The following is a 17,541-nucleotide window of genomic DNA, read 5'->3' as shown; positions in this document are numbered from 1 at the left end:
CTAGCAGAACAACATAGCAAATCTTTTGGAGAATTGATTTTGCTGAGCAATAGTATTACAGTAGAATTCTGTACAGAAGTCCGAAAACAAAATTATTGTTTGACATATAGCTAAAAAGTTAGTATCACCTTTTACTGGATTGAAGTCTCCAATGAAGGATCTTTTCACACAGCACATTTAAGTTGGTTTCTGAATTAACACATTTTCAGGGTTTGCCCAGTCTATTGTGTTGCAAAATAAAACACATTTATGTATTTATCAGATTTTGAACCAATCATCTCCCTCAGTTCATGCTGAACATGCTTAGCTTATCACCAAAAAACCTGTTAGCCAGGATTGTAAATAATTGGGTTGAGCACAATATGTAAACGGTGAGATTTGTAACTGATCTTCTTAAGAGTGTTCTCTTAAGAGAACCCAGTCAAATTGTCAGCTGGCTAAATTATTAAAATAATTAAGTCACAGTGGTAGGAAATTGTATCTGTGTGGACAATGGAATTATCTTTCTGTTTCCTTGAGCTGTGGATCATAAGTTCCTGTTATATATTCAATACAGTTTCCTCTGAATAAAATCACCTTTAACTTGATTTCATGGACACATCCATAAAATTTTCTGAGATCACAAGAAATACTATTGATTTTCATCTTCCCAATCTTTTTTTGGAAACCTGGGATTGTTTGTCTTCCATATTGTCTACATTCCTGGAACATTCTGAAGTCTCCCATCTAAGTACTTACCAGAATAATCCTCCTTAGCATTCTCCAACAACTATAGTTGCCTAGGTACTGCCTCCCAGCTGTGCATTTTCCCCTCTTAATTCATGTTTAAAAAATTATAGTTTTATTGAAATCTTAAGAGAGGCTGGGAGCTACCAAAAATTTGCATGGGTAAAAAAGGCTTCTTTGTTGCAAAGATTAAATTTCAGCTGATTAGAAATCAAGTTAAATGATGTGGCCTAAATGCTTTATTTTGCATATTCATTCTGTGTTTGCTGATAACTTCTGAATGGATACTTAATGTCTCATAAAAAACATTTGAGAGAATATCCTGGGGTCAAAAAATGAATATGAAGAACTTAAAAGAATTTGCCAAAGGGAGGAATTCCATAACCAGAAGGAAAACAGAACATAAATGACCTTACTGAATCCTCAAATGTTATAAATTGATTTTTTTTTCAAAATTTACATTGGGTAAAGAGAAATTCTCCAATAATTGTCCAAGGACAGCACCTCAGCAGTGACAGTAATACAGTTACTCAAAAACTTTCACTTCCATCTTCACTCTGCTTTTGAGATTTGATACAAATGTGAGGACCCAGAGAGGCTGCAGATAACTGGACAAGATATTGTTTCATGAAAGATAAGACATTCATAATCCTACTTTGCAACCAATTAAGTGAGAAGCTTATCAGTTTCTCTGAAATTGTCTTTGAAATGAGAAAACTAGTTTCTCTTTCATTAAAATGTAATAAGGATTAGTAAGAAAAAAGAAAAAAAAAAGGGGGGGGGAATGTTTCTGACTACTACTTTGCATATGACCAGAGGAATAAGAGAAATACTTGTTGAATTACATTGAAATAAATCATGTGGAAAGAAGTGGAATATCTGTTGAAACATAGTTCCTAGTCATCATCATCAGTACTTCCGCATCAATTGGGGTTTGTAATTATTCCTTGTACTGGCTAACATAGACAGAGGGAGAAAAATGGGAGCACCTAGAAATTATTCCAGGGCTGTAGGCTAGACTGGGAAGTTGAAAAACTATCCTGGAAGTAGGTAGTGGTCAACTATTGCTGTTAAGAACGTTACTTGGATATGTCCATAAAGCTACCAGGGGTCAAACTCAATTTCAAGGTGTCTTTACTGTATCTTAACTTCTAAATTACTTGAAACGATTCAAGCATTCTTTGTAGATACCAAAAATCAGAGTCCACCCCTAGACTTTTCATCTAAACTTCATGAATTAAAGCAGTGGTTCCCAACCTTTTTTTCGCCCTGCACCCCTAAAGAAATTTCACTCGAACCTCGCACCCCCTGAAATTTAGACTTTAGGAACTACTGAACGCATTAAATATATGGTAGGATTGAATCTTTTCAGCTATGTATGTGACAGCCACTAAATAACGATACTTAACTCTAAAATGAAAACAAAGTTAATCCATTGCATAATAAATAAAAATGCCAACATATAGCCAATATCCTATTATTTACCTGGACTTTTCTCGCACCCCCTGGAATATCGTCTCGCCCCCCCAGGGGGTGCGAGCACCCCAGGTTGGGAACCCCTGAATTAAAGGATAAACAACCATAATTTATCTTCATTTGCTACCCTGATTGCTAACTCTAGAAGTTGAAATGATACATTCTGGACAAATTTTCTGCAGGAGTTAAGTGGTGAAGGATTTTCATTTTTTTATTCATTTCCCTGAATTTACTTTATTGCAAATTACAATTATTACTTGGGAATATATCAAACAAAGGCAATACAGCTCAGATTACATCTAGAAAGAGAAGACATTGGAGAATAAAACCAAGTGAATTGCTTTAGCAAATGAACTGAGCCAAACATAACAGAAAAGGGCTAACCAAGTGTTCATGGTCAATAATTAATCTTTTAATTGTAAGCATTTTGAGAAACCCGGAAGTCTCAGTAAGGATTTATAGAATGCTACCATCTGGCAACACAAACAAGTACTTGCCCCAAAATGCCAATCCAGCTTGATCACACACTGTCAATTGCCATTACCCAGCAGAATTTTTGTTAAATTTTTACTTATTTTATGATAAGCTCTGAAGACAGAACAGCTGGTATTACAGCACCCATTGCATATATAAATATATACAATGCCAGATTTCTTAGTAAACTGTATATTACTTCATTATCTCTAATTATGGCTCCACTATATCATTAAAGCAGCCTTTATTGGTTTGTAAATTGAACAGATTTTCTGTTAATTTTCATTCAAATCACAAACGGAGACAAGCAAATTGTTATTATTTTTCTGTATCTTATAAAACATACACATTGGAATACATGCCTGATCATCAAAAGGAAAGGTTATGCTTCACCCCTAAATTACCACAGTTCCTCTTAACTAATCTAGACATTTCTTTTACCTCTAGATCTGAGAATTAGAACTAGATGAATTGCTGACATGGTGCTTAACTTCAGATGCCTAGGTTGGCTATTGCCCTACCTCTTGTAGAGAGGCCTATAAAGAAATCATGTGTAGGTGCAAAACTTATATCTCTCTGCCTCTCATACAAAAACCCAAAGTTCATTTTGTCTTGATTATTATATGTCAACCTAAGTAGCCTTCTCCTCTTTTACAGGTCACTGTTTTATGAAAGGTATATATATTATTTCTTCACTTCCACTAAAACACTGTGATGATCTCAAGACAACATAGTAGTGACTTTTTCATGGGGAGAGAGCAACACAGGTGAGTGACTCCATATTCCTTTCAATGTCTGGCTGTTTGTTTTTATTAGGAGCAATGACATTATATTCTGTTCTTCCTTCATGGAGTTCAAGGTGAACATCCCTTGCTTTATCATTATAACTGTCTTGTGAATTTCTCCCAATATGTAAGTCCTTCATCTCAAACTGTTTTTTCCAACTTTGGAAGTGAAACAGTTGAAAACTATAAAACTTTTTTTTTTATTTTTTGCATGGCAGAATTTTCTTCTTGTAATATTCTCCCTGTGGTGATTGATCCTGATAACTTGCCTTTTATATTTATAATTATTTTGCAGACCAAACCATTTGAATTAACAGAAGGGACAGGTAGATTGTCCTGGCTGGAGAAGACAATTACTTTGATTCTCTCTGTAGGGCCTAAAGTCATGGTGGAAAAGATATGATGACATTACGTGAATGGGCTATTTTATATATAGTTTAGGATAATTGGAAGCGTATTTTTTTAAAAAGCCTGTCAAATAGTTTGCCTGGTGTTCAGCTTTCCTGCCCCAAATTGGCAAGAAATAATATGTCTATTTTTAGCATTTGTTAACAGATTTTGACAGTACAATTTCCATCAACTGCAAAAAAAAAAAAAAAAAGAGGTTTGGGGGCAAGTTTAGCCTGGAGGTTGCCCAACCATGCTCTACAGTAGAATCAGAGATGAGTTAAAAAGGTCAGCCAGCAGGTAATAAGAGTTCTAGCTCTGCTTGATATAATAGAAAGTGCAAGCAAATAGTATTTTGTGTTAAATGGACAAATAGTTCAACTTTGTGTAATGGGAGTATGTCTCTTCCTAAAGCTTTTAATAGTTTAAAATTATCCTGATTTTGTGTTTTAAAGTATTTGACCATATTGTAATTGGCTCTGGAAACTATTGTTTTGAACTCAGAAATATAGCTATGATTAAGGTTGTGCTAGCTAAGAGGTGCTTTGCAAAGCAAGTTAGCATGAGTGAAGATCATCTCCTTGAATATAAAAGCAGTTGAGACTTTTGGAATCAATCTTTGGGAGAGAAGTTGCTGAAGTTAATATCTGTTTCTAGCTGGCTTTATGAGACATGATTACTGAAGAAACATTCAAGTGGGGCCCAAATTCAGGTTTCCTCCTTCTCTTTGGTCTAAACGAAAGTTTCTTTGATGCAATAAGGTCACTGCTAAAGAGGGGGGGGTCCCTTTGGAAACTTCTTTGGGTCAACTTGAATGTTCTTCTTGACTGAGCATTGCAAGTTCAAACTCTATGAAATGCAGAACTGTTTTTTGCTGGTTGTTATTATTATTATTAATATTATTAATTAAGATGAAATTCATCTCTTAAATAGATGGAATTCTGATTGTTATAATTCAGCTGTTCTTTGGTTTACTGAAACCTGGCTTAATCCACAAACTCATGGGGACAACACCATATACATCCCAGGATTTCAGACATTTAGATCAGACAGAATTGAAGAGACATCAGGTAAAACAAAGGGTGGAGGATTATGTGTATATATCAACAACAGCTGGTCTCAGGATATAACTATAAGTACTGTGATGAAAACTTAGAGTCTTTACATATCAACTGCAAGCCATTTTATTCTCTACATGAGTTCTCCTCATTTCTCCTAATAGCTGTGTATGTTCTTCCACAAGCCTGTGTAAACAAGGCATTACGAACTCTTGCTGATCAAATTATGGAGGCTGAAGCCAAACACCCAGGTTCCCTTCCCATCATTTTAGGAGATTTCAATCAAGCAAATTTAAGGAAAGAGCTCCCAAAATATTTCCAGCATGTAAATTGTCCCACCAGAGGCAAATATACTTTAGACCACTGCTACACAACAGTAAAAGATGCTTATAGGTCTTTACCATGACCAGCTGTGGGACACTCTGACCACTGCATAATTCACCTTGTATCTGCCTACAGACAAAGACTTAAAACAATGAAACCAACAATTAAATCAATGAGGACTTGGTCAGATGAGGCAAAGCTGAAACTCCAGGCCTGCCTTGATTGCACTGATTGGAATGTTTTTGAAGATGCCTCTGCAGACCTAGATGAGCTCACAGATACTGTAACATCATATGTTAGCTTCTGCGAAGACTTATGTGTATCAACAAGGAACCTGCAAATATATAGTAACAATAAATCTTGGTTCATAGCTAAACTTAAGTAGCTATGTCGTTCTAAAGAGGAAGCCTACAGAAAAGGTGACAGAATGCTATACAGCCAGGCAAGAAATATATTAACGAGAGAGATCAGAGCAGCAAAAAGAAGCTACTCTGAAAAGTTAAGGAATCAGTTCTCAACAAATGAACCAGCAAACATGTGGAAAACTCTTAAAAACATCACTGGCTTCAGCAAACCTCCTTCCCAGACAGAAGGAAATCAACAACTAGCAGATGACTTGAATGTGTTTTACTGCAGGTTTGAAAGGAAACTACAGCCACCTATCTCCACAACCCACATCTCAAACACACCAACAACAGCCAAGCCTCCTACAACCAGCCACATTGGGTTCACAACCTCTGGTGATCACAGAAAAAAAAATGCATGATCAAAACAAGACAAAAGCCAGGAAAAGCATCAGGGCCAGACAAGATAACTTCTTCTTGCTTAAAAGTCTCTTGCTGACCAACTGGCCCCCATCTTCACCCGAATCTTCAATAGATTACTAGAGATGTACTATGTTCCTTCCTGCTTCAAATGCTCTACTATCATCCCAGTGCCAAAGAAGCCCTCCATCAAGGAACTGAATGACTACAGACCAGTTGCTCTAACATCTGTAGTTATGAAAATCTTTGAAAGGCTTGTGCTGTCCCACCTGAAAACCATCATGGATCAGCTGTTAGATCCCATGCAGTTTGCATACCAAGCAAATGTACCAATAACTCTCAAAACCAGGAAAAACAAATTACCCATAACAATAAGGAAGCTCCAATCCAAAAAGAGATCACTTTGGTGGAAAAACAAATCTGGTCACGTTGTCAACTTTAAAAGCCGATACAAAAATTTATGCCACCAGATTAAGGCTGAATGCACCAATTATCACATTAAACAAGAGGAAAATCTTCTATGCATCAATTCCACCTGTGCTTTCTACAATTTTGTAAACAACAAACTAAAAGACTCAAGGTCCATCCCACCCCTGAAAGGACCTAATGGTAAAGACTGCAATGATGACACCATTAAAGCCAACCTCTTTAACACATTCTTTGGCTCAGTATTTGTAAACAGCAATGGATCATGCCCAATATTTCCAAGTTGAACCACAGACATCTACAGTGATCTAATACATATTGATTTTACAGAAGACAATGTTGAAAAATCACTACGCAATCTAAAACCATCTCTATCTATTGGACCGGAGGAATAGGTGCCTACTTCTTAAAAAAGCTACCCACTGCCATAGCCGAACCTCTAAGCATAATCTTTGAAAAATCTTTCAGGACCAGCTCCTTGCCAAACCTATGGTCACAAGCCACCGTCATCCCCATCTTCCAAAAGGGAGACCCCAGCCTAGTTGAAAATTACAGACCAATCTCTTTATGCTGCATCACCTGTAAAGTCATGGAATCAATTATTAACCAATCCATTATCCTCCAATTAGAGACAAACAACCTACTCTCTAACAAACAATTTGGCTTCAGAAAAAAAACTACCCTGTAATCTGCAACTCTTACACTGCAAAAGCATATGGACTACACAACTTGATCAGAGCAAAGCAATAGATGCAATTTACATAGACTTCTGTAAAGCCTTTGATTTAGTGGTACATGACAAACTACTCCTAAAACTAAAATCTTATGGTATCTCTGGACACCTGCATAACTGGATAGAAGCATTCCTGTCAAACAGACAACAAATGGTCAAAATTGGGAGCATCCTATCAAATTCTGTACTGGTCAACAGTGGTGTCCCCCAAGGCAGTGTTCTGGGGCCAACTCTCTTCATACTCTACATAAATGACCTCTGTGATCATATTAAAAGCAACTGTGTTCTTTTTGACGATGATGTAAAGCTATTCAGCACCACCGACAATGCTGCTAACCTTCAAAAAGACCTCGACTATGTATCAGAATGGTCAAACAAATGGCAACTTCAAATCTCAACAAATAAATGCTCTGTCTTACATATTGGCAAAAAAAAATCAAAAAGTAAAATACAGGCTGAATAGTCAAGACCTTGTTGATGATCCAAACTCTGTCAAGGACCTTGGAGTACTCATCTCAAATGATCTAAGTGCTAGAGCCCACTGTAACTACATAGCCAAAAAGGCATTAAGAGTTGGAAACCTAATCCTGTGTAGCTTTTTCTCCGGTAATATCACACTACTAACTAGAGCATACAAAACATTTGCTAGACCAATACTTGAATATAGCTCATTAGTTTGGAACCTGCATTACATATCTGATATTGATACAATTGAGAAAGTCCAGAAATATTTCACAAGAAGAGTTCTCCACTCCTCTACTCATTGCAGAATACCTTATGCCACCAGACTCAAAATTCTAGACCTAGAAAACCTGGAACTATGCCACCTTTTGTTCGATCTAAGTATAGTACATGAAATTATATATTGTAATATCCAGCCTTTCAATGAATCAACCACAACAATACAAGAGCACACAATAGATACAAACTCAAGGTAAAACGCACCAAACTTGATTGCAGGAAATATGACTTCAACAACAGAGTGGTCAATGTCTGGAATACTCTACCTGACTCTGTGGTTCCTTCCCCAAAGCCCAAAAACTTTAACCTCAAACTGTCTACTATTGACGTCACCCCTTTCCTAAGAGGTCTATAGGGGGCATGCATAAGCGCATCAATGTGCCTACCGTCCCTGTCCCTGTCCTATTGTTTCTTTTTTTTTCTTATTCATATCCATTTTATGTATTCATAACCATGTTTATGCTTATACCTGTTATCTAATAATCGCTTGACAAAATAAAATAAATAAATTGAGTGGGGCATTGTGCTTCTTCAAAGGTTGTTTCTAGTTTATGTAGGTTTATATTTTACTACACTTTGTAATTCTATACTTTGCAAGGCCAATGAAGTGTAGAGTTTCCACACATTTAGGAAAGCTTTTGAAGCAGTTATGGAAGTCTACCAAATACTATAACATTTTTTCATTCATGCCAAAAGGCTTTGCTGAGCAGCTTCTTTGCACAGATCCAATCACATGCATCCTGAATTGTCTGTCCCTGACTTAATGTGAGTTCTGCAAAGTAGCTGGATTTTTCTTGAAATTGCAAACAAAATGTTAAAGTTAAATTTTACTTTATTCAAACCTGATGTAGAAGAAAAAATGAACTATCATGCTGTCTGTAACTTGAAGGAGGTAAAAAAAGAAAAAAGAAAAGCCCAGTTATCAGCCAGTGAGGCATGAGATTAAATTTCATTCAATAAAATGGAAAGGATTCTTACTTTCTTATTTTATGTTTTTCTGACCTCAGAAGCATAAGTGTACTTTGCAGATGCCCTCAATTCATTATGATTCCTCTTAAGGGCACATCAAGATCCTAGCCCACATTCTCCTGCCAAATATAGAAGGTGTCCCTTCAATTTGTCATCTGTAGAAGCATTTAGGGCTAAGATTATACCTTGTGCCCTTTTGCTTGATCTGGTGGCCTTTAATTATTTCAACATATTGACTTATGCAAATGATCTACTTCAAGTTCAATTTGGAATCCTTTGAACAAATAAAGATTTGTGTTCTTAGCTCAAAATATTTTCTATTGCTTAGTGTAGGATTTTTTCCTCAATTCTCCTCATTTACAAAAGGATGAAATTTAACAAATGCTTTCATCTATTTCTGTTTTGAAATGTCCTATCTTTTAACATTAGGCATAGTTTCTAGTTGCCTTTTTTCCTCCCCTTGCTGGTTCTGAAAGTAATGTTTTCTTCATGGGCCAGTGTATTGTGGGAACAGTCATGGATGATAAGCCAGGAGCCTCAATCTGAAATCATCACAAATGCCATGTGAAGATTACTTCATTAGTCTGAAGTGTGAAATGCTGAAAGCCATTTTGTATATTGATAAATATTTCGAGCAAGTTTAAAGAAAAGAATATCATAGCATGCCATTAAACACAAATGTATTAAATAATTTTTAAAACCCATTTATTGTGAAACAAACATTTCATTTTGAGCCACAGATTTGACAGCAATTTTCATTAACTGGAAATATTTGGCTTTATTATTGTGTTTATATGTAATGATATATTCTAGAAAACCTATCCCATTAAGTGCTTCCCAAATCTTAATTTTCTTGTTCTTCTCTCTCCTTGCTGAACAGATCTTCCTGTATTAACTCAGTCGAGGATAAAAATAGGGTGGGTAGTGACATAGGGACAGGGACAGGCTGTGCAAAAATTCAGTTCAAAACTTCATTTATAGAATGATTCAAGTGAACCTACATATTGAGTTGACTCAGGCTGAATTATGAAACTGAATTTAAGTTTTTCTATCTCCCCAATGTCTCAATAGATTTTTATGCATCTTAAGATAAAGGTAAATTATGTCCAATTTATTCCTCGCAATGGGATGTATGCATGATTAATACTGTATGATTCTTGTTCCTGATCCCTTTGTCTCATCGGTTGAATCAACAGTTATGAATTTTGATAGGATGAGGGTAGCCTCTTCCTTTGGATTGTGTTTTCTTCCTTATTACTGCATTAGGCCAGTAACAAAAGCTGAAAAGTTCAAATAAGAGGGGGGGGGGGAAACTCTTGATAAAAGCTTCCGCTATTTTTATTTCTCCCCAAAAGTTTCAGCAAGGGACAGTTTGAAATCTGATAAGAAGATGGAAAGATCATGATAAATTGAGGCAGAGAAATAAATGAGCAATTTCCCCAAATTTTCTAGAGGAAATTAAAAGCAGACAAATATTTGTTTTTCAAGGGAAGGACTCTTCCTTAATGGTATCTTTAATGAAAAGCTACCTAGGAGGTATTCCCTCGGGATTTCTTTCCTTAGGTTTCAATGATGAAAAGAAACTGTGAAAAGAAAATTTACAAATGGATGGAAAGAAAATGGAAGGTACAAGGAAAGGTAGGCCATTCATACATATCATGTGCCTTTTTTTGTAACTAAAGTGCAAGGAGCTCATATTCTCATCTTACAGATCTCTGTGGAATTCTCTTCTGCTTTCAAATAATTTTTAAATCAAAACATCTTCAAACTGATGGGGGAGGAGAATTTCACTAGCTAGCACCTTTTTTCTAAGGTATTTGTGCTTGGAGATTTTTTTAGGATGGGGCAGAATGAGGGGAGAATATAGGATTAGGCATTTTCCATTCACTTTTTCAGCCACAAAACTATAGTTTTTGCTTGTTTCCTTTCCAAAGTAAGGCAAACTGTATTACACATTTTTTATACTGCCTTTTTCTTTTAAGTACAGCTGGAAAAAAACTTGAAGGATGAAAAAAAGAGTGAAAGAAGCTGCTCATGAACTAATAGCTGTAGATTGCTCACAAGTGCTTTGAGCAATTTATTTCTATTGTAGTGGAATTAAGGGACGAGCAATGGGCAATTTCTGGAATTGAAATTAGTTCTCAATCTAGATGGCTGTAATTGGCATTTGGGATTATTTCGTATTACTGAAACTTGGGCTAAAAAATATCTGATGATGCACATCATAACTTCTGGACCAGTTTTTAAGGATTTTCCAAACTTATCCACTGCCATTAGGTATATCCAAGTAATTTGCTATCATTTGATGTTATATAAGATTTACATAGTCTTGGTTAATGCTTTGAATTGTACCGCCAAATGCAAGACTGCTACAAACTGTACTGTGAAGTATCTTCACAGTTTTAGTAAGTGTAGTCCTTTTTTTTTTTTTTTTTTACAAAGCCCATCTTAATGTTCTTCCTTTTGCACTGTTTATTGTCAGAAACTTTGTGTTAGCGGCTCTAGAGAGGTGGAAAATTTTGCCCATATCTTGTCTATTTTATGATATTCTGTGGCATGCTTTGATCTTCCCCCTTATTTCCAAATTTGAAGACCAGATAAATTGTAGATACATTATCTTTGGAGGAATTCTTCATTTTAGATTGCAAAATATTCTAACAAGCCATATAGTTTTGCAAAACTTACTCTTAGAGGTATTGCCTTTTTGTTACACAAAATTTTGGAGAATGGTTTTCAGTAGCAGTTTCTTTTCTTTAGTTGTAATACTGATCCATGTAATATAGGAGAAATAATATCACTTCAGTGTTCCAGAGCTAGTAGAAAAGTGAGCATCAACAAATGTTTTATGATATCTAAGGGAGTACATTTTTTCCTCCTGCCACTGTCCAGCACATTTTAGACCCTTCAATTTTTTTCAAAAATAAATCAACAGGGGGATATTACAATAACAATTACATACATACTATTCAAGGTTGAAATACATTTTCATCTTGAAATATTTCAACTTTGAAACAATTATTTTGGATTCAAAACAAAATGCATCTTGACCTCAAAACAAAGCACATCATTTTGAAATAATTCTTAATTATTTCAAGTGGCATCATTATGAGTGTCTCAGTCATAAAAAAAACAATCTCAAAATAGGTCATTTTAACCCCCAAATGGCATTTTTAAATGACCTGAAAACTGTATAGTCTGAAACTTGAGTTTTGGCTTAAAAGTCAGTCAGCTTCCATTAGTGAGAATGAACTTGAATCTGGATTTCCCCATTCCTAGTCTATTACTTCATTATTATTCCACACTAGCTCTTTTTGGACTATTCTGATGTTTCCTTTGTATATATAATATTTATGTAGCATTTTGTTTATTGAAATAATCAATAACTTATATTGAGCATACAAAGTGGCATGAAGAAAAATAGGAAGAAAAATAGATTTTCAATTTTAAAATCATGCCTGATTGTGTTCATAAATAACTCAAGGCAGAAGCATATGTATTTCTTTTTCCTCCTCCTATTTTTCCCACAGTGACAATCCTGTGATGGAATGGGAAAACTTTCTGCAGCCAACTCACCTTGGCCATCTGACCATGGCCATGTCATAGCGGCCAACTCGCTGTGGGACAACTCACTGCTGGACAACTCATCATAGCACAATTCCATGCAGGATAATTCAACACAATAAATATTATCTGCCACTTTTATGACATTATTTCTATTGACAAAAATGGAAATAACGTAGATGAAACAGTGGCAAATAACATTTATTGCTTTGAGTTATCCTGCATGGATTGTTCCACAGTGAGTTGTCAAGATAGCCGTGTGAGATGGCGGTGAGATGCTTATGTGAGATGGTTGTGCCAGATTAATTGTGGGGAGATGGCTGCAGTGAGATGACTATGCCAGATTGACTGTGGCAAATGAGCATGTCAAATTGGCTATGGCAAGAAAGCCATGATAAGTTGGCCACGGTGGGTTGTCCAAACCCATCCTGTGAAGTGAGTTGAGCTAGGAGAGAGGGCTTGCCCCAAAGTCACCAAACCAGCTTTTATGCCTACAACAGGACTAGAATTCACCATTTACTGGTGATTGGCCCAAAGTCCCACAGCTGGCTTTCAGGACTGGAATTCACAGTCTCCTATAATTGGCCCAAGTCACCCAAGTGGAATCAACTCAGAACTGCCTTACATAGAGCAATTTTTAGCACTGCATTTTCTGCTTATATGTCTACAGTAGTAGCTTGGCAGAACAGAAATATTTCTCATTTTGACCTGGATTTGGCAGGAATTGGATTGAGGAACTTGTACAAAGAACATAGATCCTTTCCCCCTAAGCTGTAAATGTTTCAGACTTCACTTGCATTATTGCTTATTGCATTCGTATTTAACGTTTCTCCAATGTGTTGGGAATAACATGCATATTCATGGCCTCTAGAGAATTTAGTAGGTTCACCTGAGGCAGATGGCTATGATTTCATGTTGCTAAACAGCTAGAGTTTTTGAATTATTCAGTTCTGCTTTTAGATAAGCTGATGGCCAAAAGAGCAGCATCTCTAATCATTAGGGTTAGGGGAGAAATTTGTTTGGGTCACTTTTTAATATAAATGTTAGACGTTCTGAGTTAATGTACAAAGTAGAATGCAAATGTTTTTATTTTTCACACTTCTCCAAATTCTGTGGTGCAATGCTTTCATTAAAAAAATATAAAGTGCACACATTATGGGAAAGGTCTGTGAAAGTCCAATATTAAGAGCAAATTGCTTGGAAAAAAATGTGCATATGAGAGAAGAACTCATTCAAGAATGTATTTTCATGAAGAAGTTTTTAAAAATACAAATTGATGTGGAAAGAAAGAAAAACTGTATCTTAACCTTATCTCAAAGGTGTTTTTTTTCCCCAAAAGGCAACTGGACTTTGTGTTGTTTTTTTTTCTTTAAAAATGTTTGGCTTCTCATCCAAGAAGTTTCTTCAGTTCTAACTGAATGGTGGGAAATGATTCTTCTTGGATGAGAAGGCAATTTTTTTTTTAAAAAAAAGAAAGTCCCGTTGCCTTTTGGAAAAAAGCACCTTTGGAATAATCAATGATTGAGAATCTCCATAAACATACAAACATGCAAACCTACATGCAAACCCTATATATGTAGATAAACTATATATGTAGATAAATATGATAAACATTTTTCCCAATTCCATGGTATGGTCCACCAAAATGAAATAATGTCAACAATCACCATACTTAAAGTCTTATAAGTATTCATTTCAAAATGTTTCCTAACTGAAAAATAACACACACATATTTTTGAGCAAGTTCCATAAGAATGGTTGTTTGGAAAAACACCTATATTAGTGGGTCCCACAAGGAAACAGAAATATTTAAGCGTCTCCATATAATACAGAATGTTGATAAACAAAGTAACAGAAACACCATTTAAAAATTGACTGATATATTTTTAATCATGGTGTTACCGCAAACATACTTACCTAATTTATAAAAGTGGCTAAAAAGTACAATTTAAATTAAATATGAAAAGGAATATTTAATATAGCTTTGTTGCTGTTTTGGGTGAAAAAATATTTTCTTCACTTTAATGATCATTAGTATTTCCACGCTGCTTTTCAGATAAGGAGAAATCTCAAAACATTTGTATAATATATATGTGGACACATTTTATCAATTCCCATACCCATATATTACAATATATGTATTGTTGCACCCTGTTCTTCTTAATAAACTGCCTAATCTATGCAATTCCTTAATGCTTACAGATGATCATATTCAAGGTAAATAAATGTGTTTGGGAGGGTCAGAAATTACATCATAAAATTCTGGAAATCATTAAAGGAAAGCTACAATTTATTTCACATATGGACTTAAAAAGAATTTGCTATATTCTTTATACCATAACAGTATTAAACCCTCTTCAAATTCTAGCCTATTTGTGCCTGGGTAAAACAGTAAGTTCTATGTTTGACCACTCCAAGACTAGTTTAATTACTTCGGCATTAAGGTAGAAGATCCGATGGGACGTTTTCCCCTCCTAGTTAGTAAAAATGTATAACAGAAATGATTTAACAATTCATTGTCCAAGGCAGTTGACTGATTCTACTGAAGTGTACATCACCCATACATTTTATCTGAGCAAAACTATTAGCGTTCAACATCCTACTTAGCAGGATAACTCCACATGTTTCTTACTCACTTGCAAATTATTCAACTTTTTTTTCTTGAAGATTGTGCTCAAAAATAAAATAAAAATATTGTTGGAATTTTGATGAAATTTCTGCCTGTCTCCTCAGATATTCCTTGTAATGCTCCTCTATAAGTTTCATTTAATTTTCCTCTATGAAAGCCTTGTTTTACTTCTTTTTTAATTTAAGAGCTGTTGCTGATGCATCCTCTAGCCGCCTGCATAATCTCAGATATGGATTTATGTCAACATGAGCCTAGAAACTGCTGTGAAAGCATTTGCAAGATAGGTGGAATGTACATTACATTAGAAGAGACAGACAATTTGTAATTTAAAAAAAATCTTGTTCATTGTGCTTTTTTCTCTATCTATTACTCATTTGACTGTTGGGGAATTTTTTGGTAGAGGGATTGCAAAACCTGTCTGAATGCTAAAAAATGAAAGATGTATAAGATGCTTCTCTTTTAAACAAGAAACAATTCTCAGTATATCAGAATTGCCTATAAATTTGGTGGCTTATTTGTTTTCCCTAGATTTTCTTGAGTGGTGTTTAATGTTATTTTTATTTTATTCATTATAAAAACATTCTTCCACTTTCCATTAAAACTAATCCCCAAATGACATACAATGGAACAGAACCAATAAAATGGTTAAAAAAAAATCACACTACTTAAAGCCTAAAAAATAGCATCATAAAAGCAAGAACAATATACTAAATGACCAAGAAACATAAGTTCAACCAATAGTTTGGTCAAATAAATAGCTTTGTAGCTGACGCTAAAAGCTAAGAAGATTCCATATCAACTGTATCTGAACAGGGAGACTATTTTATAGTTGAGGCACCTTTATCAAGATCATTCTCTATTTCGGGTATGTCTATGCATCTGTTAAGAAAGTATTTCTTCTGGGTGGGCAGGCAAGAGAAAAAGTGATTGTGAAATATTCAGTTTCTAAGCTATATGTTCTGATTTTTACATCTGCTGTTTATCATGATTGTAAAAGGCCCTTAAAAAGGTTTACCTGCATTCTATTTGTTCCCTAAATATTTTCTCCTAAATAAATATTAGATTGTTTACAATTTGATATTTTTTATCCCACTATTATAATTTTTAAATAACTCAAAGAAGCAAACATAGCTTATACTCTTTCCTCCTCCTATTTTTCTCCACAACAATCTTCTGAGGTAAGTTTGACTATAGGGAATGACTGGTCCAATGTCACCCAGCCAGCTTTCATGTCTACAGCAGAACTAGAACTCACCATCTCATTATTGGCTTAAAGTCATCCAGCCAGTATTTAATGCCTAGAGTTGGACTAGAACACTATCTCCTGATATCTAATCGGTTCCTTAACCACTAGGCCAAATTGGCTCTACAAAGGATATTCTGAATTACTTTCACAATGACTGTTCATTTACTATTAAATTTAGTCATTCTTTGAAGGTCCATAAGTTGAGGTTCCAGGTTAAACCCTGAAGGAATTATTACTCAACTGTCTACCACAGCCATTGTGGACACACACTCCTTTCAGGCCCTTAATTGCTATAAATGTTTAGGGTTTTATAACAAAACAATTAATGCCTACAGAACTATATATCTGGAAAGAAGTCTATTCTCATTTTATAAAGAAAGGCATTTTTAAAAAAATAACAAAAAATACTCACTCCTTTTGAGAACTGTTCTGAGTACTACTGCTGTCTTCTTGTAGAGCCTCTGAAGAGGTGATAGGGTGACAGCTAACTTGCAGAAGAGGTGATGAAGATTTGGGCTGTAGTTCCTCAGGGAGGCCTTGGACTCTCTTCCAGATTTCATGGCAAGCTTTATCCAAACTGTCCTGTGGAGTGTTCTGGTGGATCCAGATGTGTCTTGGGAATGGGCCTAGAGGGAAAGGTCCTTTGGGGTTGACTGCTGAACACTGAATATTGCTCCTGCTTGTCAGCATCTCACTTTAAACATCAAGAAGCGGGAAGAAATTTTTTATAAAATAGGAGAGTGGGCCATAAACTTTTTCTGTTGTATGTACATGTTCGTTAATATAGTGTGACTTTTTTTAGATGGCCTAGAATGGAATGCATGGCAACAAACCTAGGTAGCCAAGTAACCATGGAATATTTGTAGGAAGCCAACTGATAGGGACAGCAATTGGGTTTAGTCATACTGAGCCTAAAGGTCTAGCAAAAAGGGAAAAATGAGATTATGTTGTCTCTGAAGTTCATATACAGGCTAAAACTAGGTTTACTTCCTCCAACTGATCTGCTTGCCATCAAAGGTATTTTTTTCTTTTTTATGGTTTTCAAATAAAAATACTAGATGCCTACTATATACTCAAAGAAATGATCCATCAAATTAGTCGTAACAATTCTTATTTATTATTAGTATTCATCTAAAGTCTGCAGTTTGATATAAATAGGGTTGAGGACTAGAGTGTTTATTATGTACACATGTAAACAAATATAAAGAAGAAAAAGAAATGAAAGGGATGATTTGTGGATAC

General features: G+C 35.3%; 1 protein-coding gene across 1 annotated transcript in view; it reads right to left on the bottom strand.

Annotated features, from left to right (window-relative positions):
• The window catches only part of C8H1orf94 (chromosome 8 C1orf94 homolog), a 46,202-nt gene extending 29,213 nt beyond the window's left edge, over positions 1 to 16,989 (bottom strand). The window contains exon 1 of the mRNA XM_026673648.1: positions 16,712 to 16,989. Within this exon, the coding sequence (XP_026529433.1) occupies positions 16,712 to 16,989 (278 nt within the window). The remainder of the gene's footprint in view (positions 1 to 16,711) is intronic.
• Between the last annotated feature and the right edge of the window lie 552 nt (positions 16,990 to 17,541).

This window comes from Notechis scutatus, chromosome 8, assembly GCF_049901735.1.
Source record: "Notechis scutatus isolate UNSWTSFEM ecotype Mainland chromosome 8, rNotScu1.2, whole genome shotgun sequence".
Lineage (NCBI taxonomy): Eukaryota > Metazoa > Chordata > Lepidosauria > Squamata > Elapidae > Notechis > Notechis scutatus.
This window is presented reverse-complemented; position numbering and strand designations above follow the sequence as displayed.